Raw genomic sequence first — 26,938 nt, 5'->3', positions numbered from 1 at the left:
AGACACTATCACCCTAAGTAACATTCATTGCAAAAGGGGAATAAAGAGCCGAAAACTAGTATAAACGTCAACAGATATATATCTAAACGTGAACAGCTGTCTCAAGATGAACCTGTCAGTTCGAAACCATTAACGGCGCTATTTGTAAAAATAAACAGCATTATTGACAGTGGCTGGTTGCTGCTGTCTTCTTCGCAAGAATCGATCTGTATAACAAGTAGTAAGTATAATTATTTTGGAGCACGACATTGACATATTTTAAACATTTTACTAAGGCTGCGGAACTATATCTCACGAAAATATTTGTGTTACGCTTTAGGACCCGTGTGTACACGAACGTTGAAAATAAATTCAGATAGTTTTCTGCGTAGGCAGTTCTCTCTTTTAACCGCACGCCGACATTTTCCTTCACTTTTGTATCACAACCAGTAAGCCATTTAAAGTCGCGGCTGTGGGCGGAGACACGAGCAGCTCTCAGCCGACACACGCAGAGCTGACGTGGTCGGCACACTTTCTTCGCCCAGCGGCCGCCTCGTCCGTGCTTGTAAAGCGGCTTACGACAGAACTGTGCGTCGGTGTTCAACTTGCTTTATATGGAAATTCGTCAGCCGATCATCATCATCATACATCATAGCAAACGTATAGCAGTTTCTGATTTGAGGTCTAAGCATGACACTGGTATTACGACTGCAGCATTCCCACCCCGTCAAGAAAGAGGAAAGGCGCCTCGGAAGGGTGTTTCTTTTCTGTTAGAGAGGCACTGCGACATACATATTGCTCAGTGGTTTCATTTGCACCGCTGTTCGTTAACTAGGCCTCTCGAACTTGCGGTTGGCTTCACTGATGAAGCGATTAACGTCGTTCTTATGAAGAAAGCTGAGTTCGAAGACAATTAAATCCGAAGTGCACCTTCTTTCACAGCTACCTCTTCTTCTCCACGTACGTACACCTGTGCACTCACATGCGTTGGGTTCAGCTATTTCCATCTGCGACAGAATTCTCTTCGAAATAGAACTAAACCATACCCATATCATCTGAATGTTCCCCGTTCTTTCACCATACAGCAAAATTTTAAGAGTCTACCGTGAATGCCCACTATGCATCTCCGTCATAAGACTTTTAACCTGTCTGGTAGTGAGTCAGAAAACATGACTCGATTCTGCAATAGCTTTCACTGGGTTTACCCACATCTGGTAGGAAATAAACCTTTAAAAAATCGGAAAACGGCATGGAGTACTTTATAGTAACATGAACTCGACTCTGATGCTAACCAAATAAAACATTTTAGTTCGTACCAAATACTGAAGGCCGTTTGCGCCACAAAGGAGACGTGCAAAAAAATTCCTGTTCACAGCTTCAGATTTGCCAGTTCTTGTTTAGTAGGGGCATTGCCCCCGGAAGTTCCGCGTTCGAGAACCGGTCAACAAGAAGTTACACGGGATAGCATGCTCTGCTGCATTCTGGAAATCCCCTTCAAGATTAACAGTTCTTTCAATAACTTGAACAAATACGTGTACATTGTACAATTAATCATTATTCATTCAAAATACATAATATAGATTGCGGAACTGCATGCGTTAGTCATTATGTGCATTCGAGGTTTTATAGGGGTAAAGCACGATTATCCATTTACTTTAAAATTAAAAAAGATGTGTTCTACTTAAAATATACAGACCGTTTTCAGGACGCAAAAGTCACTACTGTTAACTAAGGTGATATTTAACACTAGCTAAGATGAGGTTCTTATGGTCACTTCATTTGAGAGGGAGGCCCACAGCGTTTATTTGGTCGGATTGTGAAGAGTTTGATGTCCTGCCGTTGTACGTGGTAATTTAGCTGTTCTCATTGATAACGTTCCGCTTATTGTGTATAATTCGTGTTACTATTAAATGTACGGAGAACATTAGGGTGCTACTGTGATTATGTAGTTGCTGCAGGATCTCTGAAATTAATGAATGGTTCTCCAAGATAAGTTAAATTTGTAATTAAAGGCGTAAGTGTGACAAAGTTCATCGAACTGTCAAGTGCTGTATTAAGGGGTTTTTCCGGTCACGAGATTAAAAAAAAAAAAAATTTTTTTTGCGTATTTTGACTCCTTGTAGCCTTAAGAATATGTGAGGTAAAGGATTCTCTTGGATAAAACACGTTTCAATGGAATGGCGCATACGCCTGCTCTAGCCCTCTCAGCGTTTCGACCGTCCACGACTCCGATCGATATCTCCCTTTTCTGTAAAGATAGTGTAACATCCTAGGTCGACGAAGAAAATATCGATATTGGTGTTGTACTTGCTCAACAGATCTCTCAATAAACACTTTCGACAAAAGCGAGAGGAAAAAAGCGGTAATGACGGTACTTTCAACGAATGACGATCCATAGCACGATTACTGTTCGAAAGATGACTTGGAGCCTGTACGCAGACCAATGAAGCAGTGTACTCACTTGCTTCAAAACACATGTTTTACAGAGCAAAAGTCGTCCAGAGTGCTAACAGCCGAGCGTGCGTCATTTTTAACGACGAATTTTAGGGTGTCTTGCGTACCATGGTAGTCACTGCTGTCGTTGTTGAAACCAAGGCTTACCCAGCCTCCACGACAGGCGATGAGAAACGCCTCAAGAGTTGGGACCGGCGCTCGTTCCAGAGCAGCGTCGAGGCTGGAATTACAGCTGAAAAGGCCCGCGCTTTAGAACATGAGATCTTCGAAGAAGAGGAAGGTTTACTGTATGGCCCAGGCATAGCAGCTTAACGGTAAGTTCTAAGTTTGTTACAGTTGTGTACACAAAAATCACATTTAAAACTTTAAATGCGTATTTCTCGAGACAACGTTTGTTAAACTAGTGCGCGTGTTTCAAAAAAATGTACTCGGTTAATTGGATGCCCTTTTGGATTTAATTAAATGTACACTTGTAATTTTGGCGTAAACATCAAAAAGCAAATGTTTGTTATTTATTTACATTTAAAAGCCATAAAATACACTCCTGGAAATTGAAATAAGAACACCGTGAATTCATTGTCCCAGGAAGGGGAAACTTTATTGACACATTCCTGGGGTCAGATACATCACATGATCACACTGACAGAACCACAGGCACATAGACACAGGCACTAGTACAGTGTATATCCACCTTTCGCAGCAATGCAGGCTGCTATTCTCCCATGGAGACGATCGTAGAGATGCTGGATGTAGTCCTGTGGAACGGCTTGCCATGCCATTTCCACCTGGCGCCTCAGTTGGACCAGCGTTCGTGCTGGACGTGCAGACCGCGTGAGACGACGCTTCATCCAGTCCCAAACATGCTCAATGGGGGACAGATCCGGAGGTCTTGCTGGCCAGGGTAGTTGACTTACACCTTCTAGAGCACGTTGGGTGGCATGGGATACATGCGGACGTGCATTGTCCTGTTGGAACAGCAAGTTCCCTTGCCGGTCTAGGAATGGTAGAACGATGGGTTCGATGACGGTTTGGATGTACCGTGCACTATTCAGTGTCCCCTCGACGATCACCAGTGGTGTACGGCCAGTGTAGGAGATCGCTCCACACACCATGATGCCGGGTGTTGGCCCTGTGTGCCTCGGTCGTATGCAGTCCTGATTGTGGCGCTCACCTGCACGGCGCCAAACACGCATACGACCATCATTGGCACCAAGGCAGAAGCGACTCTCATCGCTGAAGACGACACGTCTCCATTCGTCCCTCCATTCACGCCTGTCGCGACACCACTGGAGGCGGGCTGCTCGATGTTGGGGCGTGAGCGGAACACGGCCTAACGGTGTGCGGGACCGTAGCCCAGCTTCATGGAGACGGTTGCGAATGGTCCTCGCCGATACCCCAGGAGCAACAGTGTCCCTAATTTGCTGGGAAGTGGCGGTGCGGTCCCCTACGGCACTGCGTAGGATCCTACGGTCTTGGCGTGCATCCGTGCGTCGCTGCGGTCCGGTCCCAGGTCGACGGGCACGTGCACCTTCCGCCGACCACTGGCGACAACATCGATGTACTGTGGAGACCTCACGCCCCACGTGTTGAGCAATTCGGCGGTACGTCCACCCGGCCTCCCGCATGCCCACTATATGCCCTCGCTCAAAGTCCGTCAACTGCACATACGGTTCACGTCCACGCTGTCGCGGCATGCTACCAGTGTTAAAGACTGCGATGGAGCTCCGTATGCCACGGCAAACTGGCTGACACTGACGGCGGCGGTGCACAAATGCTGCGCAGCTAGCGCCATTCGACGGCCAACACCGCGGTTCCTGGTGTGTCCGCTGTGCCGTGCGTGTGATCATTGCTTGTACAGCCCTCTCGCAGTGTCCGGAGCAAGTATGGTGGGTCTGACACACCGGTGTCAATGTGTTCTTTTTTTCCATTTCCAGGAGTGTAGAATGATTTCGAGTACCTACGTTTTCAAGTGGCCGCCATTTTGAAGTACTCTTCGGGGAATTTGATTATTGAAGTTCACGCCTTAGAAAATATGAATATGATAATACACGTATGTTTAACGTTGACTGCAGAGCTCTACTCCACCCTCAGTGGAGCAAACCGTTTAGTGGGACAACCCGCCCAGAGGTACTTTGACCGCTGCTTCCTGCTGTATACGCTCATCAGTTCACCGCCGAAAAATATTTACGTCGTATTTAAGTATGTATTTTTGTTTTTTTTAAATAAATATTTGTATCACAAAACAATTAGTTGCCAAAAAAAGTTGAACATAAACATAAAGAAAGACCCCGAGACCAGAAAACCTGCTTAAACTATATATACATCTCTGTACACTCCACTGGCTACATAATAAGCTTACCTTGACTTACAGTTTACGCTGCTGTTGGACTCGAAGAACGCTGCGGTATTACCTACTCTTGTAAAATATAATATACAATTATCATTTACCACCACTATGGTAAGCGGTGGACTGTACTAAGGCCTTAAAGAAGGAGTTTCAACATCTGCAGTCCTGGCGGACGTAATCCTAAGCATCAAAAAGAGCCACAGCTGCCATAACAGTTATAATCTAAATACATATTTCTTTTAATGACATAAACAGCAATCCATTAGAGTTAGACATATTCATATATACGGTTTTATGAGGGAAGTTAGTGTGCACTTCTCTTTAGTGAATCTATCTTTAAAACGGAAGAGAATGATATGCGCAATTATAAAACCCTTTGACAATGCGCCTATCAAAATAAAATGTCAGACAACAGCATAACTGTTTTCATGTTGTTGTTGTGGTCTTCAGTCCTGAGACTGGTTTGTTGCAGCTCTCCATGCTACTCTATCCTGTGCAAGCTTCTTCATCTCCCAGTACCTACTGCAACCTACATCCTTCTGAATCTGCTTAGTGTATTCATCTCTTGGTCTCCCCCAACGATTTTCACCCTCCACGCTGCCCTCCAATACTAAACTGGTGATCCCTTGATGCCTCAGGACATGTCCTACCAACCGATCCCTTCTTCTGGTCAAGTTGTGCCACAAACTTCTCTTCTCCCCAATCCTATTCAATACTTCCTCATTAGTTACGTGATCTACCCATCTAATCTTCAGCATTCTTCTGTAGCACCACATTTCGAAAGCTTCTATTCTCTTCTTGTCCAAACTATTTACCGTCCATCTTTCGCTTCCATACATGGCTACACTCCATACAAATACTTTCAGAAATGACTTCCTGACACCTAAATCTATACTCGATGTTAACAAATTTCTCATCTTCAGAAACGCTTTCCTTGCCATTGCCAGTCTACATTTTATATCCTCTCTACTTCGACCATCATCAGTTATTTTGCTACCCAAATAGCAAAACTCCTTTACTACCTTAAGTGTCTCATTTCCTAATCTAATACCCTCAACATCACCCGACTTAATTCGACTACATTCCATTATCCTCGTTATGCTTTTGTTGATGTTCATCTTATATCCTCCCTTCAAGACACCATCCATTCCGTTCAACTGCTCTTCCAAGTCCTTTGCTGTCTTTGACAGAATTACAATGTCATCGGCGAACCTCAAAGTTTTTACTTCTTCTCCATGAATTTTAATACCTACTCCGAATTTTTCTTTTGTTTCATTTACTGCTTGTTCAATATACAGATTGAATAACATCGGGGAGAGGCTACAACCCTGTCTTACTCCCTTCCCAACCACTGCTTCCCTTTCATGTCCCTCGACTCTTATAACTGCCATCTGGTTTCTGTACAAATTGTAAATAGCCTTTCGCTCCCTGTATTTTACCCCTGCCACCTTTAGAATTTGGAAGAGAGTATTCCAGTCAACATTGTCAAAAGCTTTCTCTAAGTCTACAAATGCTAGAAACGTAGGTTTGCCTTTCCTTAATCTTTCTTCTAAGATAAGTCACAAGGTCAGTATTGCCTCACGTGTTCCAGTATTTCTACGGAATCCAAACTGATCTTCCCCGAGGTCGGCTTCTACCAGTTTTTCCATTCGTCTGTAAAGAATTCGTGTTAGTATTTTGCAGCTGTGGCTTATTAAACTGATTGTTCGGTAATTTTCACATCTGTCAACACCTGCTTTCTTTGGGATTGGAATTATTATATTCTTCTTGAAGTCTGAGGGTATTTCGCCTGTTTCATACATCTTGCTCACCAGATGGTAGAGTTTTGTCAGGACTGGCTCTAACAAGGCCGTCCGTAGTTCCAATGTGATGTTGTCTACTCCGGGGGCATTGTTCCGACTCAGGTCTTTCAGTGCTCTGTCAAACTCTTCACGCAGTATCGTATCTCCCATTTCATCTTCATCTACATCCTCTTCCATTTCCATAATATTGTCCACAAGTACATCGCCCTTGTATAGACCCTCTATATACTCCTTCCACCTTTCTGCCTTCCCTTCTTTGCTTAGAACTGGGTTTCCATCTGAGCTCTTGATGTTCATACAAGTGGTTCTCTTATCTCCAAAGGTGTCTTTAATTTTCCTGTAGGCAGTATATATCTTACCCCTATTGAGATAAGCCTCTACATCCTTGCATTTGTGCTCTAGCCATCCCTGCTTAGCCATTTTACACTTCCTGTCGATCTCATTTTTGAGACGTTTGTATTCCTTTTTGCCTGCTTCATTTACTGCATTTTTATATTTTCTCCTTTCATCAATTAAATTCAATTTTTTTTCTGTTACCCAAGGATTTCTACTATCCCTCGTCTTTTTACCTACTTGATCCTCTGCTGCCTTCACTACTTCATCCCTCAAAGCTACTCATTCTTCTTCTACTGTATTTCTTTCCCCCATTCCTGTCAATTGTTCCCTTATGCTCTTCCTGAAACTCTGTACAACCTCTGTTTCTTTCAGTTTATCCAGGTCCCATCTCCTTAAATTCCCACCTTTTTGCAGTTTCTTCAGTTTTAATCTACAGGTCATAACCAATAGATTGTGGTCAGAGTCCACATCTGCCTCTGGAAATGTCTTACAATTTAAAACCTGGTTCCTAAATCTCTGTCTTACCATTATATAATCTATCTGATACCTTTTAGTATCTCCAGGGTTCTTCCATGTATACAACCTTCTATCATGATTCTGTTTTCATAGGTCCACTAAAGTTGTTTCTTTCTAACAACTTATATACTACCGATGAATCCTTGAACAGACATTAGGAGTCGAGTACAACCATCTGAATGTTCATCATATCGCCGTATAAATATATTTGTTCAGTTCTCTATGCGTGTTTTTATTCTATCAACACGTGCCACATCATAATCTTTATTATGAATATTACCTATGGAACATGGAAATAAGTAGCCCTTTATCATTGATGGTCTAAGGTATCTGTACAGCTTTGTGTGAATTACGGGGCCATAGTTACGAGTGAGATACGGCCATAGTTTTTCCCGTGTCCTCGTGAAATTGAAGTTCTTTTTCAGTTCGCTCCGGGCTGGTAAGTTAGCGAGACCTTAAGTGCTGCTGCAAAACGGTTGTATCTCAAAACCTCGTAAACTGTTATACGATAAGTAGTATGGAATCTCGTAAGTATATGTTGGTCTGTGGCAGACGGTACGAAGAGGCTATATTGCACAGAAGCTGAAATGCTTTCGCTTTAGAGGTTGGAGTCATATTTCTTAGTGCCTTAGCACGGGATTTGGCGAAGACCATTTGTAATGCTCACAGTTTCTAGCAGTAGCCTACTCTCTGTTGCCTAATGTGTCACCTGAAATGTGAGTTCTGATATTAAAGGAGAGCTAAATTTTGGCGCTGTGGCCGTAGAGGTGGCTGCTACAGACATGGAATACTCAACATACGCATCACGCGGCGAATGTCCAACTTCTTCTATTCTCCTGCTGAAGCTGACTCATTCTTGTAAGAACCTGTTTTTTCAAGGCTACAAGATTCCTACGTTACACCTGTGAGTCTCTATGGCTTTACGAGGCAGCAGCATGGGTGCGCCGGAATCTTAGTTGCCTTCCTAGCCGTTTATTGAATTCAGAACGCTGCCCTATCATTTTCATTAACTTTTGTTCCCCATGCATATTTGAACCCTGCGACATAGACTCACTTCTTCCCGTGGCGTAAGATATCCATCTATTTCCGCAATGAACACTTATACCGAGATTTTATGAGCGATTATGAATATCAGAAAGTACAAAAGGATCGCCGGTTTTAACGTCCCAACGGTTAAACACCAAATGCATTGAATGGTCTTGCTAGGAGATAATTTTGGGCTTTAACTCTCTGCATTTGGCGGTCAGAAAATTTGCATATCGTCCTCTCACCCCGTTGATATCCAAAATAACGACGAAAGAAGTTTCCAAGTTTCTGGATTCGAACCAGTTACCTCCAGGTAGTGCCCCCACGCAGTTGCGTGTTGTGTTCATCTCGGCTAGGGTGTAAGATCGAAACCTTAGGTGGCTACGGGAAAAAAAGCCTACATCTTCACAACCCTCTTTAGCAACATTACTATTTGACAAACTATATCTTACACGTTAAGTATTATATCCGCCTATATACAGGGTGAGTCATGTAAGATGTCATACCCTTCTATTTCGTGAACAGTTATATCGAAAAGCCGTTTTCGGTATACGTTAGAGCGTCTAAGACCACGTAATTTTTTTTTGGTTTGGTTAATGTTTTTAGCGCTGGTGTCAACGGAGATAATGAAGTAAGTACACTGTTTAAATGGAATCGTATACTTTTTATAACTGCATTCGATACTTCTTGAGAACGCAGTTATAATGATATAGCATTTATTAATGTTGACATTGAAACGCCGGCCGATGTGGCCGAGCGGTTCTAGGCGCTTGAGTCTGGAACCGCGTGACCTCTACGGTCGCAGGTTCGATTCCTGCCTGGAGCATGGATGTGTGTGATGTCCTTAGGTTAGTTAGGTTTAAGTAGTTCTAGGGGACTGATGACCTCAGATATTAAGTCCCATAGTGCTCAGAGCCATTTGAACCTTTTTTTTTTTACGTTGAAACTTGCCGTAAAAAAGTTCGAGAAATATCCTAGAATTTTAGAGCACTTGGGCCGGAATCGGCATTAGTGGTGCAAACACAGCTAAGCAGAGTTCTCGTGCCACGCTGTGTGAGAATGTCAACACATTTCCCTATTTACGTCTGTGGACTGCAGGCAGCTCGTTCCTGCTTCAACATTCGTTGCGTGCAGACATGTACACCAATGAGGAGAAGTTGGGTATACTACTTTTATATGATGACTGTAACAGAAATGGCGTAAAAACAGTACTGCGGTATAGGGCTACCTATCGCGAATGTACGACGCGCCAGCAACTGCACGAAATGTGCTCTTAAGACATTAGCGCGGACAGGCTGCTTGGAGTAAAAAAGGAGGACAAGAAGGAAGACTCCAACTGGCAGAGAACACGAAGGAGCTGTTCTGGCTACGACGGTAATGAATCCGCACAGTGGCACGAGACATTTTGCCAAGGAATGTGGAATCAGCCAGATGAATGTCATTCGCATCCTGCATCGACAGAATTTCCATCTCTGTTATCTGTCACTGTTTTGGGCACTCGACGACAGTGGTTTCGAACGTCGTACAGAATTTCGTCGGTTTGCCCTTCAGCAACAGAGTGACGACTCTATTTTTTTCCAGCCTTTGCTCTTTACCGACGAAGCAACGTTTACTAACCATGAGAACATACAGGGTGTTTAAAAAATGACCGGTATATTTGAAACGGCAATAAAAACTAAACGAGCAGCGATAGAAATACACAGTTTGTTGCAATATGCTTGGGACAACAGTACATTTTCAGGCGGACAAACTTTCGAAATTACAGTAGTTACAATTTTCAACAACAGATGGCGCTGCGGTCTGGGAAACTCTATAGTACGATATTTTCCACATATCCACCATGCGTAGCAATAATATGGCGTAGTCTCTGAATGAAATTACCCGAAACCTTTGAAAACGTGTCTGGCGGAATGGCTTCACATGCAGATGAGATGTACTGCTTCAGCTGTTCAATTGTTTCTGGATTCTGGCGGTACACCTGGTCTTTCAAGTGTCCCCACAGAAAGAAGTCACAGGGGTTCATGTCTGGCGAATAGGGAGGCCAATCCACGCCGCCTCCTGTATGTTTCGGATAGCCCAAAGCAATCACACGATCATCGAAATATTCATTCGGGAAATTAAAGACGTCGGCCGTGCGATGTGGCCGGGCACCATCCTGCATAAACCACGAGGTGTTCGCAGTGTCGTCTAAGGCAGTTTGTACCGCCACAAATTCACGAAGAATGTCCAGATAGCGTGATGCAGTAATCGTTTCGGATCTGAAAAATGGGCCAATGATTCCTTTGGAAGAAATGGCGGCCCAGACCAGTACTTTTTGAGGATGCAGGGACGATGGGACTGCAACATGGGGCTTTTCGGTTCCCCATATGCGCCAGTTCTGTTTATTGACGAAGCCGTCCAGGTAAAAATAAGCTTCGTCAGTAAACCAAATGCTGCCCACATGCATATCGCCGTCATCAATCCTGTGCTCTATATCGTTAGCGAATGTCTCTCGTGCAGCAATGGTAGCGGCGGTGAGGGGTTACCGCGTTTGAATTTTGTATGGATAGAGGTGTAAACTCTGGTGCATGAGACGATACGTGGACGTTGGCGTCATTTGGACCGCAGCTGCAACACGTCGAACGGAAACCCGAGGCCGCTGTCGGATCACCTGCTGCACTAGCTGCGCGTTGCCCTCTGTGGTTGCCGTACGCGGTCGCCCTACCTTTGCAGCACGTTCAACCATCACGTTCCCAGTCCGTTGAAATTTTTCAAACAGATCCTTTATTGTATCGCTTTTCGGTCCTTTGGTTACATTAAACCTGCGTTGAAAACTTCGTCTTGTTGCAACAACACTGTGTTCTAGACGGTGGAATTCCAACACCAGAAAAATCCTCTTTTCTAAGGAATAAACCATGTGTCTACAGCACACTTACACGTTGTGAACAGCACACGCTTACAGCAGAAAGACGACGTACAGAATGGCGCACCCACAGACTGCGTTGTCTTCTATATCTTTCACATCACTTGCAGCGCCATCTGTTGTTGAAAATTGTAACTACTGTAATTTCGAAAGTTTGTCCGCCTGAAAATGTACTGTTGTCCCAAGCATATTGCAACAAACCGTGTATTTCTATCGCTGCTCGTTTAGTTTTTATTGCCGTTTCAAATATACCGGTCATTTTTGAAACACCCTGTAAATTTGCACAACATGCACTACTGGGTAGCTGAAAACCCACACTGGCTTCGTCAGGTGCAACATCAACTCCCGTGGAGCGTAAGCGTTTGGTGCGGCATCGTAGGAGGCGAGGCTGTGGGGATCTTACTTCATCTCAGGCGTTCTAAATGGACAATTGTACGCGCGCTTTCTGACGAAAATTGTGCCGTTTCTTCTAGAAGAGGTGCCACACAATATTCGACAGTGTACGTGGCCGCAACACGACGGTTGTCCAGCTCACTCGTCCCGTGTTGCAACGCAAATACTGAATGAGAACTTTCCTGGACGTTGGACAGGACGAAGTTCTGTAGTCAAATGGCCTCCGAGGTCCCCCGACTTGATTCCTCTCGATTTCTTTCGTGTGGGAGCTTTCAGAGACGCAGTCTATGACGAAGCCCCAACTACGCCAGACGATAAGTATCGCCGAATCACCTCCGCATGCTCTACCATATCATCCACTGTTATTATACCATATCGTCCACTGTTATTACGTCTGTTCACAGTTTTTTCGAACGGCGATTGCAAATGTGCCTTTCAGTCTGTGGTCAGCAGTTTGAACACATACTTAAATAAAGGATAAAGTTATTTTTGGAAGACAAAATTTATGTAATGTGATTTGGGTGGTTACCAAATCGTCGCTGGTAAATTGTGTATTTCATTTACGTGTGTGCGAAATTGCATTGCAACGTCAAATAATTGGACAGGTTGTATTGAAGGTAGCTATTAACACTGTCATTACGCGCTTACGTTAAGCATGAAACGACGTTTCGTTAAGAACAATATTTATTTTGCGGTGTATAGGTGGTCACCAAAGCATTTATAATAAATTCCAGAATGAGATTTTCACTCTGCAGCGGAGTGTGCGCTGATATGAAACTTCCTGGCAGATTAAAACTGTGTGCCCGACCGAGACTCGCACTCGGGACCTTTGCCTTTCGCGGGCAAGTGCTCTACCAACTGAGCTACCGAAGCACGACTCACGTCCGGTACTCACAGCTGGTAGAGTACTTGCCCGCGAAAGGCAAAGGTCCCGAGTTCGAGTCTCGGTAGGGCACACAGTTTTAATCTGCCAGGAAGTTTCATTTATAATAAATTGTTTAGTTCAACGAATATATCCAATATGATATAATTTAGAGTAGTGTAGGCAGAGAAAGCTGTCCGATAGCACGTGTTTTACCTCTAAGAAGCACACAGCCACGTGTAGGAAAAGAGAGTTCAAATCTTACCTCTAACATTTACATATTTAATACAGTAGTCCTTTTTGCGGCGTATAAGATCTCCTTATTTTTAAAGAATGAACAATTGATTTCTCTGTATCATCTCAGGTAAATCTGGGAGGATACACGAATGTGAAACGGTTTTCCTAAGCCCTCGGTGATACGCTAGATTCTAGACTATGACGTATTCCCTTGTACAACATTCGTAGGTGGACCTGCTCGTATTCGAGCCCTGAGTCTTGCCTGTGTGCAGCTTCGATCGGTGCGGATGTACAGTACAAGATGTATTCAGAGAGACCAGTCGGAGGCTGGAAAATAAAAACCGCCAGAGGCATCGTAATGCCATTGTCTGCGGAAGAAGGTGAGGCCTCAGTCTCGAGGGGCATGACGACAGACTGAGCACATGCGGAGTCGACCGTCCACTGCATTCAATACTGCCGGAAAGAGAGAGGGGAAAGCAGAGGGGCGTAGCGCGCTTCATTGCAGCGGAAGAAGTGCGGTAAAAGAGAATTCACCAAAGCGTGGCACAAGTGTGCGGAGAGCTCTGCATGTCGAATCCAGAACACTGGAATTGGGCGACCAACTGCGCTACCGAGTAGACCAAATGACAACCCATTTGTTACTTCGGACACGGCTAGACGCGTGGATTCTTAATATTTGCTTTGAATTGACATCGCAAAATTCTTGCCTAACACAGTATTCGTTAATCTGCAAAACTGGTCGGGTAATTTTGTAAAATCGATGCAGCTGCATTCGGAAAGCTTTATTCTAATTTTTTAAGAAAATTTACGGTGGATCGCTTTTCAGAAGCAGAACCATAGTTATAACTATATTGGCCCGTAAATGGTACGGTGAAAAGTTTATATCTTGAACGGACAACCTCTCGCTCTATCAGATGCGGCACGAGCTGCCAGCTACGCGCCAATTATCTCTTATCGCAACCGATAAACTCTTGATATGCATCGCATTACCTACGGCAATGAAACCTGACATACGACAGAAAACAAGGCAAAATTACAACTGATGATCTTCTTCTTTACGTCTCATTCAGTGCGTTCCAACAAACATAAATAGAGTGCGTGGAATTCCAGTACTTACGCTGTATTTCATATTGCATTTCCATTTTTCTGACCTGGTTCAGAGCAAGAGGATCAACATTAATGGTGTGCCTCCCGACATAGAGTCGAACTGTTGTTTTCATTTATGCATAATTTTTCAACGACAGAACCAGTCGCTTTCTTCAGAAGAAATATAATGCATAAATGGAAACAACGATCCAGCTATGTATCCGGAAGCATACCATTAATCACGTCAAGAAAATCTGAGATATCAAATTGCATAAACATTTGCAGTCATTTTATCCATCTGTTTTTATTGGATTCGTGACTGTATGACTGATAACCCAGAACGTTTGTTTCATCCATGCCATTACCACGAGCGCATATAATGAGAATAGCAGTTGTCTGTTAGCAATGATAAAGGTTGTGATTATCACGTCACAGCAAACGACGTACGCAACTCTGGGTTATATCAACGTACTAGAATTTTGCGTCGTACATGGAGCAAGCCGCGTATTCTTATGAACAGACCGCAGACGAAAGTCAACCGCAAGTACTGTATCTCAACGAGTGTGATTTTGACCAGAACATAATTGTGGTAGACAGAAATATAAAATTTTCGCCAATAAATTGGCCAACTGTAGTACGCTAACGTCTAAATCTCTTGTGTGGAGTTGTTACTTTTACAATCTGATAGCATGCACATGTCATAAATGGACGTCGATATCGAGGCACAGCAGCCATTAGAAAAGTATGTAGATCGCCAAAGTGTAGGGTGCTGTTGTGATAGAAAAACACAGCTTCTCGGAACTCGTAAGCATGCGGAGACGTCACGAAACTGGGCAAACTGGTTCCCCACGATGTCTCTGAAAAATATCGAAGGCGTCGCATGGAATTGCGGCTCGGTATATCTTATTGGAATCTAGCGTTTCCTTGAGAGCACTTGTATGAGAATTGACAAAGGGGTATCGTACGTTAGTTGTTGTCACTGCTCTGCACAACGGCCAGTGCTGCCAAGAGCACCAAAACACGCAGAAACAGAGACTCCTATTGAAAACTTATTCAGGGAACTTCCGGACAGGACGTGTTTAGAAACACTACGGTAGAAGAACTGCATAAAAAACTAAGAGATATTCGACACAGAATGCTAAATTGAAAGCGAAAATTTAGTGATTCCTCTTAGGTGTTTAGAAGACGTATCACCTGGTGTTCGTCCACACAGACAATTTATTTTCCCCCTTTCTTTAACACAGTATTTCGTGGCAGAATTTGACAAAGATGGCTGGGTCAATCCTTTCAGAAGGAATGGAAACGTTTTAGCGCCATGACACACGTAAATATATCAGATATTTGCAACACAGCTTGTTTTGCTACTTCTTGAGTACATCAATCTGTTCTGTTGCTGTTTCAACACCTTGTTTCATTATGGGTATATTATCCGTAAAAGCTGAACAGTCTACTTCCATACCACTCTTCTTAGTCCCATTCTTAAAGTTTTGAATAATTCACGGAGATTTCAGTCCTTGCACAATTCTTGCAGCGTTTTTCTTCGTGAAAATACGGAACACCGTTTGCCAAGTAAGACTGCGCTACAGATTCACAGATAGCACTGAGGAACTCTCGTTTTCATTCACGCTTTTGGATCTTTCACTAATAAAGTGGCTGTCAAAAGCGACTCCCTTCGCAGATATCGTGCTGGTTTGTCATCTGCAAAACTTGTGATATTTTATTTCGAAGCAGTTGAAAGTGTCGCCAACAAATCCAAGAGAGTAGCGAAAGAAGCACCGCAGTCGCACTTGGAGCGTCGTGACATTTGAGCGAGCGTGGCGGCGCGCGCCTGCGCAGAGCAGAGCAGAGCGGTGTAGCGGCGGCCGGACTCACCGCGGCTGCGCGCGCCCGCGCCCCTCTGCCGGGAGTCGGCCATGGCGTGTCCTCGCGGCTGGCGGCGTCCAACTGGCGGCCGCGGCGCAGCGTCCGCGGACCCTGCCGCTCCGGCTCCTGCTACGTCACGAGCGGCGCGGCCGCCCCTCCAGCGAAGCGAAACACCGACCCGACCTGCCGCCGCCGCTGACCGCGATCTTATTGCGGGCCTCCGAAGGACATCGCGAGACTGTGGCCCACCTCGGATTCTGGTTACGTGTCCCCATACCTGTCTTCTTCTTTCGCTTCACCCGACTTCACGTTAAATCAACCAATTTTTAATGTTCTGTGCATTTCTGTTAGTTCAATATTGTTTAATTCGTTCCGATCTTGCTTTCCTTTCCTCTTATGAGATTTACACTGTTCGTTTGGTTTTCATTTTGACTTGTCTGTCCTTTTTTTTCTCTTTTTTTTTTTTTTTTTTTTAGACCTTCTCTTTCGTTAAAGCAATTTTCTTGATTTTTTTTTCTTTTTTTGGTTCATTCTGAGGATGTTTCCATATAAATTAATTCTTCTATCCGTTATTGTGTCTGAGAGTTTTTCGGTAGTTTAATAAAGGGTTTCATTTGTTATGTGAATCTAAGGCCAAGGACTTTTCTTAATGTCTTCCTTTCTTTGATGTGCACCCTTCGAACTGCAGTGTTTCGACTGAATATAGGGTTTCCAGTTTGATTACTGCGTTGTAATGTGTTATTTTTGCATTCCCTGAGAGGGACTCTCTGTTACATATGTTTTTGATGAGTTGGACTGGCCTTCCAACTCATCAGAAGCTTTATAACTTGTACATTCCATTATCTTTTTCTCAAGGGCATTCCAGCTGATCCATTCTCCAAGATATTTCAATTCTTTAACGGTCTCTATTTTTTGATTGCCCACTTTAAAAAGTTTTGGTAGGTTTTTTATGTTTGTCATTGTCTTGGTCTTTTCGAAGGAGATTTCGAAACCTATTTTTTCTGCTTGTTTTTGTAGTTTGTGGGTCTGTTCGTTGACTTCTTCCCAGGTATCGACTTAGGAGGGCAAATCATTTGTAAAATCTGCAAAGGCTGGACGATTGTCTTTGATGCCTTCGTTGTTTTTTCTAGTCTGATTCCACGATGTGTCTTCGTGTTTTACTCTCAGACCATTCTTTATAGAGCGCAGTTAAATAGCAGTGGGCAGAGTCAATCTCCTTCCCACACAACAGTTTTTATCTCAAAAGGGTCGGAAAGTTCACCCATGAATTTGACTTTGGGGTATGTGCTGGTAAGGGTTTTTCTGAATACGTTTGTGGTTTTGTCTAGGTTTAATTATTTTAGTGCAGAGGTAAGGGATTCCCAGTCTATTGGGTCATATGTTTTCTGGAAGTCAGTGAAAGTGATAACAGATGATTTTGCTTTTAATTTTTTTTTTGGGCCGTGACGTTTCTGCGTTTCAGGACTTGTTCTGGGCAGTACCTTCCTTTCCTGGAACCCGCTTGGCATTCTCCAAGATTTTGGTCTAACTGGGGTTCTGCTCCGTTCAGTAGGACTCTACAGAATATCTTGTACGTTACGTCTGGGAGTGACATCCCTCCGTTTTTGTTGGCGTCTGTTTTGGACTCTTACAGATACAGTAGGTGCACGAGGGCCATTATCCATTCGTCTGGGATTCTTTTATTTATCCTGATTTCTTCAAAGATGTTTTGGAGAGAGTCTATGGTACTTTTGTTGACACTTTTCCAAAGTTCAGCTGTAATTTGGCTTTCTACTGAGGCCTTACAGTTTCTGAGATTTGCAGTGCCTACCTGTTGTTCGTCGGTGATGGGTGCTTCAGAGTTGGGGTTGATTATTGGTGAAGCCTTAAAGCCCTTTCTTTCTGTGGATTCTTCACAGTTGAGAAGGTTTTTGAAATATTGCACCGATATTTTGCAGTTATCCATGTTGTTGTGAGCAACATTTCCGTTTTTGTCTTGCCATCTTTATTTGTTTATAGACGCAGTTATTTCGCCTGGCAAGAGTAAGTCCCTCGCTTCCATTTAACCAGACATCCTTATTGAATCATCGTAACGGTATGCATAGTGCACGGTAGCGGTAATATCTGGTTTCCACTCTAGAACCTGTTGTAGACATTTCTTTAGACGGGCGTACTGACACCATCCTCACGGTACATTTACTCCGTTATGAAGCTTGTTGTCAACAATAAGTCACAATTTGAGAACAACAGTAACATACATGAAAGGAGAAATGATCCACAGTCAGCGTGACACAGACTGAGGTATTCAGTCATAAAAATCTTTGACCGCACATCCAAAGCTGCAAAGAAATAAACGGATACTGACTTGCGGGAAACAGATTGTTGTATATCAAACAGCGTTCACAGTTATTCAATCCTTTACAACACAGGTCACAACAGTTGCAGTGTAACCGAAGAGGTAAGTGTTGGTTCTCCTAATCGTCGAATCAATTTTCCTCATGAGAATTCCAGCTGCCATAATTGACTGTTTGAGGCAGTTATTATGTTTGAGGGAGACATCGTGGTACCAGTGTCCTACTGGCCGCATTAACTCGATTTATTATATAGAGACATCTTTCTGTATCCTTGTGTCAAACAAAAAATTAAGTGGACGGCGATGTTCATCACCTCAAAAAGCTGTTGGATGACTTCAAAACCAGGTTTCTGAGGTACCACAATCAAAGCTGCAACCTTTTTCTGAACTGGTTCGAAAGCATCTCGCCTTAAAACTCGGTCCAAACAGGCCTCGGAAGTCCCAACGGTACCAACCGACCGCAGAGCCGATAGGCATTGCTGTTCGGAAACGTGGAGTGGCATGTCGTCAGCACACAGCTCTCCCGTCCGTTGTCGGTTTTTGTGACCCGAGCCGCCACTTCTCAGTCAGTAGCTCCTCAGTTGGACTCACAAGGGTTGAGTGCATTCCGCTTCCCAATAGCACTACACCGATGGTCACCCATCCGAGTACTAGTGAAGCCCGACAGCGCTAAACTTCGGTGATCTGACGGGAATCAACGTTACCTCTGCGGCAAAGCCGTTGGCATGTTGGCATAAAATTGGATACATTTTAAAGCAAAAAGTTTTGAGAAACAACAAAAGACTTCTATTATAAATGTTTTTCTTTCACTGTTTTTGCAAAAACTTAAAATGTGGCCCCGATAAAAGAGAAAGCCTTCCCAGCGGTGACTCCTCAAACGCGGGGAGGGAAATCTCGGCAACAAGAGTACCATGGGTGTGAGATGAGGTACTGAGGTGCAAATAGCTGTGAGCACTCTGGGACTTAACATATGAGGTCATCAGTCCCCTAGACTTAGAACTACTTAAACCTAACCTAAGGACATCACACACATCCACGCCCGAGGCGGGATTCGAACCTGCGACTGTAGCGGTCGTACGGATCAAATTTACGTAAATATGGAAACCGTAGCAGCAGCGCGGTTCCGGACTGAAGCGCCTAGAACCGCTCGGCCGCAGCGGCCGGCTGAGGTTCTGAGGAAAGTCGGGGTGGTAGTGAGTGTGTCCATGTAGAGAAGGGACGCTTCTGCGGCACCTGATCCACAGGGTGACATAGTTCACGGTGGACACTGGAGGACTGCCCTTTAGCTGGGCGTTAAAAGCGCTCCTCTCCGGAGCGTCCAGCCTTCCAGTGGAATGGCCCTTCCTGGATGGTTCTTGAAAGAAGGAACGAATGGAGATTAGGCTTTAGCATCCTGTCGAGACGACCTCATTAGAGACGGAGCACGATCTCGGATTGAGGAAGGATGTGAATGGAAATGACCATGCTCTTTCCAAAGGAACAATCCCACAATTTGGATTAATCGGCTTAGAGAAAGCACACAAAACCAGAATATGGATGGCCCGACAGAAATCTGAACTGCTACCATCTCGAAAGTGAGTCTAGTGTGCTCATCACTGCGTTACATCGCTCGCTAGCCGGTTTCTTGGTGTAGCCCTAGACCAGACCACCAAAATCTTCACTTCGAGCTGTTTAGCTCTCAAATTGAGGTCATCCAGAATGTGACGAGTTATCCTACAATGACACACTGCAAGTTTCATGTGGTCTCAAACTTGCTCGGTATGGTTGACGTCAGCAGATACTGCTGCCCATTCCGTTCAGTCAGTTCCCGTCGGCAGGATGAAAGTGTTCGCAAGGTGGGTGTCGTGTGCTCCTGCGATATCGTCTTGAAATGCGGACCATTCGTCGGAACATCAACTGTAACGCTGGACAATAGGCTAGAGTATCCTGTCCCGGTACTGCACACTCCTCAAACTGTACTCGATAACGGCGAGAGGCACCCGACATACCTTCACGACCCCAACCCAAAACGAGACTGACTCATCTCGCCGTTGATTTCTTGGAACTGCGTGCTTGACAAGTGCATTAGTACCGGGTAGCCATAATTTAAGTCCTGCTAGTCACTGAGGTCCAATGTGCATTGTAATCACCGTATACCTGTGGAACTTGGTAGATATGTTAATGCGCTAATGTGAATCCGATTTACGCTGGGGAAAAAGTTCCAATTTTGGCCATCAGGTGCAAATCTGGCGCTGCACAGTATCTCTCCGACATCTCCCTTGCTCATATTGAACAAATTCTGTTAAGAGGCAGTTAATATTAAACCAGCATCATGCCTTCCCACTTGTTTGACCTTTTCTGCCCACGGCCCATTCCTAATACATTACATGTAGTTTCATTTTCTATACATTCTCGCATTCCCTGCACGCGATTTGGACCTGGTGCCCAAAATTAAACTAATTATTTTCCAGCGTTAATCGGTGCTGCATTACCGCATTAGAATATCTACCACGTTTCGCTGCCATACGATAACCACAGTCCGCTCTGGACCTCTGTTAGTAGCTGTACTTTCACTGTAACCACCCAGTACCTGGTCGCCAACATTCTTCTCAACGCTGAGACAAGTTCTCCACCCGTAGGTGAAAAGAAGAACCCGACGCCATTGCCATTCTCGGTCGCCCAGCTACACTATATGATCAACAGTATCCCGACACCCCCAAAAACATGCGTTTTCATATTAGGTGCATTGTGTTGTCATCTACTGCCAGGTACTCCATATCAACGACCTCAGTAGTCATCAGACATCGTGAGAGAGCAGAATGGGGCGCTCCGCGGGAGGTGGTCAGGTGATTGGGTGTCACTTCTGTCCTACGTCTGTACGCAAGATTTTCACACTCCTAAACATCCGTAGGTCCACTGTTTCCGATGGGATAATGAAGTGCAAACGTGAAGGGACACGTACAGCACAAAAGCGTACAGGCCGACCTCGTCTGTTTACTGACAGAGACCGCCGACTGTTGAAGAGGGTCATAATGTGTAATAGGCAGACATCTATCCAGACCATCGCACAGGAATTCCACACCGCATCAGGATCCACTGCAAGGACAGTGACAGTTAGGCAGGAGGTGAGGAAACTTGGATTCCATGGTCGAGCAGCTGCTCTTAAGCCACACATCGTGCCGGAAAAAGCCAAACTACTCCTCGCTTTGTGAAAGGATCGTAAACCTTGGACGACTGAACAGTGGAAAAACGTTGTGTGGAGTGACGAATCACGGTACACAATGTGGCGATCCAATGGCAAGGTGAATGCCTGGTGAATGTAATTTTCCAGCGTGTGTAGTGCCAACAGTAAAATTCGGAGGCGGTGATGTTTTGGTGTGGTGGTGTTTTTCATGGAGGGGGTTGCACCCCTTGTTTTGAGTGGCACTATCATAGCACAGGCCTTCATTGATGTTTTAAGCACCTCCTTGCTTCCCGCTGTTGAAGAGCAATTCGGGGATGGCAATTTCATTACGATCGAGCACCTGTTCATAATGCACGGCCTGTGGCGGAGTGGTTACACCACAATAACATGCCCGCTATAGACTGGCCTGCACAGAGTCGTGAGCTGAATGCTATAGAACGCCTTTGGGATGTTTTGTAACGCCGATTTCGTGCCAGGCCTCAACGACCGACATCGATACCTGTCCGCTGTGCAGCACTCCGTGAAGAATGCGCTGCCATTTCCCAAGAAACCTTCGAGCACCTGATTGAACATATGCCTGCGAGAATGTAAGCTGTCATCAAGGCTAAGGGTGGGCCAACACCATATTGAATTACAGCGTTACCTATGAAGGGTGCCACGAACTTGTAAGTCATTTTCAGCGAGGTGTCCGGATACTTCTCGCAACAGTAAGCCGAAGGTCTTGTAGTTTTCTCATAATGGACGCCTAGAGACCAGAGTCACGCCTTCAAGAAGGCGACACACATTGTGCTGCATCTCCTCGCGGTACTGAAGAGCTAAAATCTGTTAGCAGGGATCAGCAGCTCGTGTAGCTGACTGTCGGCGAATACGACGAGCGGACAATTTCCGGCGCTGACAACCCGTCTTGCTGTAAAGTGTGAAAGCGCACACGGTATAAAGTTGAAACGACCCTCCGACGCGTGCTGATAGATTGGACATTGTACGTAAGCCACATTGCCCAGTTCAGAATTGGAGATGCAGTGCTCTGTAATCAACTGCGCACTGACCGCTGCTTCACTTTCTCCTCCGTTACACAGGTGGCTACACTTAGCGACTAACTACGGTCGAGAGACAATGAAGCCTCCAACAAAAGTAACAATTTAGCAAGTAGTCAGCTATTAAACCATTTTTGCGTGGTTTATTCACAAAAAATATTTGACACTGCGGCCGAATGTAAAAGCTGTAGTGCAATTCACTCAAAAAATAATTTTCTACGATACTATCTGCTCGAAAGTATCTGGACACCTGCTATTAGATGTTAATAGTAGGTGTTTGCTTTCTTCGTCTTTATGACGACTTAAAGTATTCTGGGGACACTTTCAATGAGCTGTCTTAATTTCTGTGGAGGAATGATAGCACAGTTTTCCTCAAAAACCAAAATGTGAGAAGGTAGAGTAGTGCCGGACGAAAAATACACTTGAGATATTGGCGACGGCACTGTAGCGGGTTCTGGCAAGCCCAGATTTGCTTCTGGGACAGGTCGAGCAGATACTAAACATACAAAATATTGTATCATTTTAGTAAAACTTAAAGAATCTGAAATAACCTGAAAACAATCAATGTCCACAAGCACGTCATTTATGTATTTATTACTGTCGCAGAACACCTATCACTTTATACAATACAGAATGATTGTCGCCTCTGAATGTACAATTGACTATTAACTTTGACAGACAGTTCTGGCGTCTAATACAACTCTCACTGCTGATCTGATCTAAGACGATGCTGACGCCATAAGCGATATTTGCAGACTCAATTAGAGACGGACGTAATTACTCTTCCTGCAGCAGTGACGTATGGAGGCTCCTGAGGGCGTGTCTACACCGACGTCTCTCATTTGTCGCTGCGTCACGCAGCCAGTGTCCTTACTTGTGGTTTCAACTTTGACACAGGACCTCGTTCTTCGACGACACCACAGGCAAGCTGGACGTTCTAGCTCATGCCATAGCTGCTCCACTTAATTCATGTCGGTACTCTGGGAAGGTCAATCGATTTCAGAAATGTTGTAGCCCACTGCCTCACAGATGCTGCTTTATGATACGACGCGTTGTTATCCTCATACGAACAGTCACGTTGTCCGAAATGTTTTTCTACTAATTTAGTACAAAATGCTGTAAAATGTGTTTTGCATTTACCGTAGTTCAGAGCGTGATAGGGGAACCACACTCTAACCGTGAAAAACACACCCGTATCTCCTTCGTACTTCACTGTTCGCCTTACACGTAACGCCAGACGGCGTTCTGGAAGCATCCGCCAAACCCAGACCCTTCCGTTGGATGGACACAGGGCACGCCGTTATTCATGAGTCCATTCCCTCGTCTCCGGTCCTCCAGTGTCCTCACACACCCTCAGCCGCCACTACAGAGACAGGTGTGCCTTATGAGGAACCGTTCGCCAATCTTTTTAGCTCCCTACATACAGTGATTGTGCTAGCCGTACTGCTAGTAGCATTTTGGAATTACGAGTGATTCCTTCCGCTGAACTCATGCAATTTTTTTACAACAATTCTCGACAGAGCTGTCTGTCAAGTGCAACACGTCTGCCAGGTTTAGCTATGGTTGCCACGTCGTGTTTCCACTTCACAGTCACATCACCAAAAGCTGACTTGGACTGCAGGAGGGTTGAAATATCCCTAATGGATTTGTTACTCAGGTGACATGCAATGACTACTCCATGTCTTAAGTCACTGAGCTCCCATTCCTCTTACACTGACAACACAATACTCCCCACATCCTTTTATGCTGGCGCGTCTGCCGCTCGTGACTTCGTCAGGTGTTTGGGTGCGAGTATGTGTGTGTGTGTGTGTGTGTGTGTGTGTGTGAACGCGCGCGCGCGCGCGCGCGCGCGCGTGCGTGCGTGTGACATAAATTGAATTACTTCCCTGACTAGAGGAGCAAAACCTTCGGCTATTAAACTTGAATTTGTATGCCACAAAAACACTGACTGAAATGAATTTTTCATAGCGGACTGTTCAACCATGAAATAATATATAATTTTCCACGAGAACCCGTCTAAAGAAAACTGAGTAGTGTTTGCGTTCGGCTGATGGCCTCGAGGAGTGCAATTGAGGATGTTCCCTCATGTATGTATTCATTTAATCTAGACTTGAAAGAATAATTAACCCAAAACTTGCGTGAACCATTAAGATCGGGACACAACTTCTGAATATAATCTCCTCCGAACATTGTAGTTTTAAAGCCCCTTGCTATCATGTATTTTACAATGTACCGGGTGATCAAAAAGTCAATATAAATTTGAAAACTGAATAAATCACGGAATAATGTAGATAGAGAGGTACAAATTGACACACATGCTTGAAATGACATGGGGTTTTATTAGAACCAAAAAATACAAAGTTCAAAAAATGTCAGAGAGATGGCGCTTCATCTGATCAGAAAAGCAATAATTAGCGAACAAAGTAAGACAAAGCAAAGATGATGTTCTTTACAGGAAATGCTCAATATGTCCACCATCATTCCTCAACAATAGCTGTAGTCGAGGAATAATGTTGTGAACAGCACTGTAAAGCATGTCCGGATGTTGTCTTTCAGCATCCCTAGAGATGTCGGTCGATCACGATACACTTGCGACTTCAGGTAACCCCAAACCTGGGAGGCCAAGCATGACGAAAGTGGCGGCTGAGCACACGATCATCACCAAACGACGCGCGCAAGAGATCTTTCACGCGTCTAGCAATATGGGGTGGAGCGCCATTCTGCATAAACATTGTACGTTCCAGCAGGTGTTTATCAGCCAGGCTGGGGATGATGCGATTCTGTAACATATCGGCGTACCTCTCACCCGTCACGGTAGCAGTTACAAAACCAGAATCACACATTTCCTCGAAGAAAAAAGGCCCGATAACGGTGGATGTGGTAAATCCAACCCATACCATGACTTTACGTCGTGCAATGGAGTTTCCACGACAGTTCTAGGACTTTCGATAGCCCAAATTCTGCAGTTGTGGGAGTTGACAGACCCTCGGAGCGTGAAATGAGCTTCGTTGGTCCACAACACGTTACTCAACCTATCGTCATCTTCCGCCATCTTTTGAAACGCCCACACCGCAAATGCCTTCCACTTCACTAAATCGCCAGGTAGCAGTTCATGATGCCGATGGATTTTGTACGGATAACATCGGAGGGTACGCCTAAGTGCCAACCAAACAGTAGTGTATGGAATGCCTGTGCGACGTGCGACTGCACGAGCGCTGACTTCCTCGTGCATAGACGAACCCGCTGCAGTCTCAATTTCTTCCTGAACTGTCTCAGCAGCACTACGCCTTGTGCTCGGTTGGCCAATACGGGGTCTATCGTCTAAACAACCCGTGGCTTCGAAGCTCGAAATCATTCTCGCCACAGCTGCATTTGCAACGGACATTTACCCGTTCGGATCCCCTTCCTATGGCGGTAGGATCGTAGAACTGAACTAGCACATTGCCCATTCTGATAATACAGCTTCACTAAAAGCGCCTTTTCAGGTAACATCAACATGCTGCGACTGCTTGCGCATCTGATTCTCTCTCATTACAGCTCCTTTCATACACGATTGTCATGCACAGTCACTGACGTTTTGCTGTCCAGCGCCATCTGTCGGACATTTTGTGAACTTTTTTTGGTTCTAATAAAACCCAATGTCTTTCCAAGCATGTGTGTCAATTTTTTACCTCTATATCTACATTATTCCGTGGTTTATTAAGTTTTTAAATTTATACTGACTTTTTGATCACCCGGTATATCACTAATATATTAGATCAGTTTGCATTGCATTTAGAAATCTGCGATACTCCAAAACAGTAGCCGACAACTTATCTTTCTCCACCTGAAATCTAATTTCATGGACAGAAATGATATTTATTGCCAATGGTTTGCAATTATAAAATGTAGTTGATTTAGTTAACTGTCCGCGCCCTCTCAAAGTACGTACGTCACGAAGCCGGTGTCAACAAGAGTGCACAATAAGACGGCGTGGCAGCATGTAGCTACATTAAGTGCAACTAATAAAAGGAATGGCTGGGATGGGGTAAGATAATTTAAAGGAGATGTTAAGCATGTGTATAGATATTGTTCTCAAATAATACGGTTGAAACACAAAGCTCACGTAAATTCTCAAGAAGAAAACACAGATTTCTCGCAGTGAATAACAAGAATACATAATTTCAATGCGCAAAATCCAGTAAAACAGCTCAATAGAGAATAAGTTTGAATCTACAACACTGTAGTTTGAAAATATGCTGTTTGAACCTATAACCAGCTTCCATTTAACAAACAGCGAGCAACCTATGGCTCCTATCTAACCACGCGGAAGGATGTAATGCGATTGAAAACACAAAATGATTACAAGCTAACCGTGCATAAATTTAAAACGAGCTTTCAAAATAACGTGTACATCTCCTAACAAATACCACTGCAAGTAATTGAAAAGATCTCACATATTTTCTTCATCATTGCAGAATCTCCAAACCAACTCGCACCTACACAATATAAAGAAAGGCCCTCCCAAATCAAACAGAAGAGAACTCGATGAAAATAATCACAAGAACAGGAACAGGATCAGAAACAGAATGGCGAATGTTCATTCGAACTAATGTGCCGCGAACGC

The 26,938-nt window shown here is 44.4% G+C and overlaps 1 protein-coding gene across 1 annotated transcript in view; it reads right to left on the bottom strand.

Annotated features, from left to right (window-relative positions):
• Positions 1–15,870, bottom strand: part of LOC126165126 (uncharacterized) — a 204,140-nt gene extending 188,270 nt beyond the window's left edge. Inside the window, exon 1 of the mRNA XM_049920295.1 lies at positions 15,813–15,870. Coding sequence (XP_049776252.1) covers positions 15,813–15,855 — 43 coding nt within the window. The 5' untranslated portion in view covers positions 15,856–15,870. The remainder of the gene's footprint in view (positions 1–15,812) is intronic.
• Between the last annotated feature and the right edge of the window lie 11,068 nt (positions 15,871–26,938).

This window comes from Schistocerca cancellata, chromosome 1 (genome assembly GCF_023864275.1).
Source record: "Schistocerca cancellata isolate TAMUIC-IGC-003103 chromosome 1, iqSchCanc2.1, whole genome shotgun sequence".
Classification (NCBI taxonomy): Eukaryota; Metazoa; Arthropoda; class Insecta; order Orthoptera; family Acrididae; genus Schistocerca; species Schistocerca cancellata.
The sequence above is the reverse complement of the archived record's forward strand: the minus strand, read 5'-3'. Positions and strand labels throughout refer to the sequence as shown.